At 45.1% G+C, this 4,507-nt stretch overlaps 1 protein-coding gene across 2 annotated transcripts in view; it reads left to right on the forward strand.

Moving 5' to 3' along the window:
- Window positions 1-3,947, forward strand: part of LOC147269834 (stathmin-4-like) — an 11,109-nt gene extending 7,162 nt beyond the window's left edge. The window contains exons 2-7 of one of the 2 annotated variants that reach the window (XM_086191409.1): window positions 477-537; window positions 631-726; window positions 915-1,120; window positions 1,249-1,410; window positions 1,507-1,524; window positions 2,312-3,947. In XM_086191409.1, coding sequence (XP_086047535.1) covers window positions 525-537; window positions 631-726; window positions 915-1,120; window positions 1,249-1,410; window positions 1,507-1,524; window positions 2,312-2,320 — 504 coding nt within the window. In that variant the 5' untranslated portion in view covers window positions 477-524 and the 3' untranslated portion in view covers window positions 2,321-3,947. Of the gene's footprint in view, window positions 538-630; window positions 727-914; window positions 1,121-1,248; window positions 1,411-1,506; window positions 1,525-2,311 lie in introns of both variants that reach the window. The other variant, XM_086191418.1, reaches the window with a different exon arrangement.
- The last annotated feature ends 560 nt before the right edge of the window (window positions 3,948-4,507 follow it).

The raw sequence follows: 4,507 nt of genomic DNA on the forward strand, positions 1-4,507 counted from the left end.
TCTTTTGTTTTCAGGGTTTTTCATGTGGTAATCTAAGTCATTGTTTGGTGAAGCATTTGTTTTTTTTAGCCAGTTGCATCATAATTTTATTCATATTCTGCTACCTTACCAATCATTCTCTTCCCATTTCATGCACCTCAGGCTTTGACTAAACAGGCCACAAATGACTCTGTTTGGACAGATATTTGTGAAAACTTACAAAAACGTGACTGATGTGACAAATAATTGAGAAATTAAAGCAAAAAAATTGATATTTTGAATGGATTTTTCTACCTGTTGATATGATACATCTAAAAGGTCAGAGATGCTGTGCCAGGTTTGTGTTTTTTTTAAATGAAAGTAAAGTGACATGGTGAGACTGAGAGACATGGGCACATCGTCCCCTGCATTGAGCCTGGCAGGCAGCCGCTCCTGCTGGAGCAGGACTGTGAAGGTTGGGTTCTTCTCCTTTGACCCGTGTGTGTCTGTGTCCTCAGGAACAGACTCTACCTCACCACAGTGTCTTTGAGAGGAGCAGCAGCACCATGACTCTAGCGGGTATGTTATTGTTACCACTGACTTCCTGACCATCAGGCTAGAACTGCAGCTCACACACTTTCTCTCTCTCTCTCTCCTCTTTGCATGTTCCAGCATACAGAGAAAAGTTGCGAGAGCTCCCCCTAGTGTCTCTGTTCTGCTCCTGCATCCTTCCAATACCCCAGGATGTCTCTGCTGACAAGCAGGAAGGTCAGTAACAATCTATTCTCCTCCCAGTCTACAAGTCCTCACCGCTACGCACAACTAAGCCTTCCTGGACTGATGGTTCCTTCATCTCTCAATGTCACCAAACAGTAGAAACCTTCGTCTGTTTTGACAGATTAGCATGTGTCCTTTGCATTGTCATCGGTTCACCATGTTGTATCCTTGCACTGCAGGTGTGGTGGACTTAAACCTGTGCAACATTCGGGACATGGAGGTGATCGAGCTGAGCAAGCGTGCCAGCGGTCAGGCATTCGAGGTCATCCTGAAGCCACCCACGTTTGATGGCGGGCCTGAACTGAGGGCGACGACGCCACCGCGCCAGAAACCCTCACTGGAGGAAATCCAGAAGAAACTTGATGCTGCTCAGGAAAGGAGGAAGGTCTGTGGTCAGTCACTCAATCGATCAATCAATCAATCAGTCTGTCTGTCTGTAGATGATGGGTCGAACTTTGAGGATACGTTCTGTCATTGTCTGTACCAGACTTTTGACTCTCTGTCTCCCTCTAGTGTCATGAGGCGGAGCTGCTGAAGCACCTGGCTGAGAGGCGTGAGCACGAGCGTGAAGTGGCCCAGAAGGCTCTGACCAAAGAGCGCCAGGAGCACCGCGCCGATGCCGTCAAAGAGCAGCAGCAGTTGCACCTGAACGTCTCTCAGGAGCTGCAGGAGGAGGTGAGGACGCAGGTCCTACTGTCTCCTCGAGACACGTCTGGTACCGTCCCCAGGAAACGAGTCTCTAAGGAATTTGTTTGTGTTTATGTCTTTCAGGACAAGCAGAGCGTGGAGGTGAGGACATGCTGGAGGAGGAGAGGTTTCTGGTAGATGTGCTGCGGTTCTTGGAGAGAGGACCACACGACATCTCATTAATATCCAAAATGACCCCAAGTGAACATCGGCAAAATAAATAAATTAGCAGCCGTTTTTTTCACAATGGATTCGGAAAGTTCCTGGTTCAATGGGGTCACATGACAGGTAGCAGTTTCTGTAACCACGACACAGGCTGGGTTCGCAGCAGCAGACGGGTATTCAAGTCCTGCTGAAACACCTCGTTTCTCCACTTTAACCATCCTTGCATTGTTTTCTAACCCTGAGCAAGTGAGCTACCAGAGTAAGCTAAAGGAGTAAGCTAACGTTATGAGACATCCTCACTGGACCACATTTCTGCGTGGTGCTCCTACAGATTCCCTCCACCAGGAGTGAGAGTTCGTGAGGAGCGCCGATGAAGAGGCTGGAGGCACACGCCTGCTTCATGGGCCAGAACACTTGAGCTCTATGAGACTGTTGTTAGAAGTGTGTGTTCCAGTGAGGATACTGTCTTACTGCATCATACATGAACTTATTTCCTGTTGGTATCGTGCAACTAACCTGCATCGTTAGCTAGGAAGAGGTTTAAGCTCTCCACTAATGGCAGCCAATGGGTGACCAAATATACCTTCAGCTATGTATGGAGGGACGAATTTGGTGTCCATCTTTTATGGCAGTGCATGTTAGCGTGTGTTGGCCTGTGTTAGCATGGGTTAGCAACATGTTAGTACCTTTTGCCTTTAAGCTAATTTATCCTCTCTACTTCCAGGTGTCTTGATGGCCTGATCACAACACAAGCTGAACTTTCTTTGGAAGCCATTTTGGAGGACTGCGGAGCTGAGAGTTGATGAGCCAGAACGCCGGAGCAACTGTGACTGGGAGGAGTCTCACGGAGGATGAGGAAGAAGAGGAGGAGGAGGAGTCCAGCCACTCAACCTCTTCTGTGCAGCCAGGACTCTCTCTCTTTAAAGGACAAACTGTTTCTGACAAGAAGTAGTTTAAACCCAAGAGCGGTGGGGATCCAGTCATCATAGATGGTTCACAGGGGTTATACTGTGCTTTGTTGCCATGCCAACAGTGCCAACGTATCTGTGTGTGTGATTGTGTATGTACAGAGGATGCAGCGTCTCCAAATATCAGAAAAGTTCCAACTCTGCCCAAATGAACAGCACCGACTGAAAGTGAAGTCGGCTTAAAACAGAAGTGGGGCAAGACAGCGGCTAACTGGAGCTTCTTCTTCTACATCTAAATGGTAGAAGCAAAGGACACTGGAATATGAGTTAAACAACGCCCTCTGCTGCCCAGAGAGAGTTTCATCCACTCAAAACACAAGGCTCTTTGGTGACATCTGGTGGCCGCTCTTGACAACTACAACTATATCTGCAAACATGACATTCTTGTCTGATCATTGAGATACCTAACGTGGTACCTTGGGCTGCACGCTGAGTGCTGCTAGCATGCCAACAGTCGTGCTAACACTTCTAACACTGCTTTGCCCACCAAGAAAAAAAACTTCTTCCAACAACCCAGTTTTACTAAATCCTGCAAATTGAATCTGGTTTATGTTGCTCTGACCAATCAGGAGCCAGTTGGACCAGCAAATGTGCGGCTCCAGCGGTTTTTAGTGTTCAGACCAGCGGAAGTACAGAAGTTTCACCTTGTGTTACCTGGTCAAGTAACGTAACTGACCAGCGTTACATCTCCTATCAAGGCCCGACGGAACCACACCGCCGCCTTGTTCCGGAATCGTACCTGTTCCACCAAACAACCACACCCGCCGTCCCCAGGAGCACCTGAAGTCAAAATGACACCATGGTGCAGATTTGTACCAACTATGAATCTGACTTGTCAGGTCTGTTGCCACGACAACAGGCTAACGACTTCTCCAATCAGATCAACAGCAGGAGGTTTGACTCGGTGTTAAATTCCTCTGCTGAGTTCAAACTGTTAGCAAACTGAATTTTTAGAGTTGGGTCATTTGCGTTGTTCCCGCCGCTGCCGCCTCGCCACCTTTGGTCTGAACATGTGATCCTACCAACCAACGTTTGATTGGCTCAAACACGAAGCAATGTGTTTGAATTTAAAAGCAAACCAAACAGTCAGACACGGAAATAAAATCCAAAGAAACCTCAACAGGAAATGATGACAGTATTTTGGCGCTCCCTTCTGGTGCGAGCTGAAGATCACACGAGTCATGGCGGCTGAAACGCACCCACAGCAAACAGCTAGTTAGCACTACAGCTAACGTTAGCCACGCCAGCCACCACCTCCACCTGCTGATGAATGGATGAATCAAGTGTGTACAGTGTTTACAGCTCCTGACGTTCCTGTCCAGGCACCCGACGATGATGATGTACAGAAATCACACTATATTTTAAATTTGAGAAATAAAATTAAAGACTTCACCTCTTTGTTCAATTTTATTTCAAGACACTTTCACAGTCATAAAGAAATTCAAATTAAAATGACATCATCAATAAATAACCATCATGATTGAAGTTATGTTGAAATAAATTGTTATTTAAATAAAGTAAATCCTTAAATAGAACATAATACAGTATGAAACATATTCTACCCTCTGTAGGAAAGTAAAAGCATGAAAATATTAAAGAAGAGGACATTAAACCCCCAGCCAACGGCCGCCACAACTGCTTCAAATCAATAACATGATTTTTTGGGGTTATTTTTATTTTCACATTTGTTTTTGGCAATTCTATCAGAAGTTATAAGTAAGTTATTATTGTTCAGTTCATAAGATTTAGTAAAGACATTTTGATTTGTATAAAATTATATATTTCTGTTTTTATCGCTAATTTACTGGTAACCCTTTGTTATTATTGCCAGTTGTGTCGCAACTGAAATTTTTCTGATGATTTTTTTTTTTAAAACAGGATTTCTCTCAAAAACATGGGAAAAACCATGTTTGAACTGGGAAAGATAAAAGAATATCACAGGAAAATGACTA

Source organism: Aulostomus chinensis, chromosome 2 (genome assembly GCF_037954235.1).
Source record: "Aulostomus chinensis isolate RoL2024-O1b breed Wild chromosome 2, RoL_Achi_v1.0, whole genome shotgun sequence".
In the NCBI taxonomy this organism is placed as follows: Eukaryota; Metazoa; Chordata; class Actinopteri; order Syngnathiformes; family Aulostomidae; genus Aulostomus; species Aulostomus chinensis.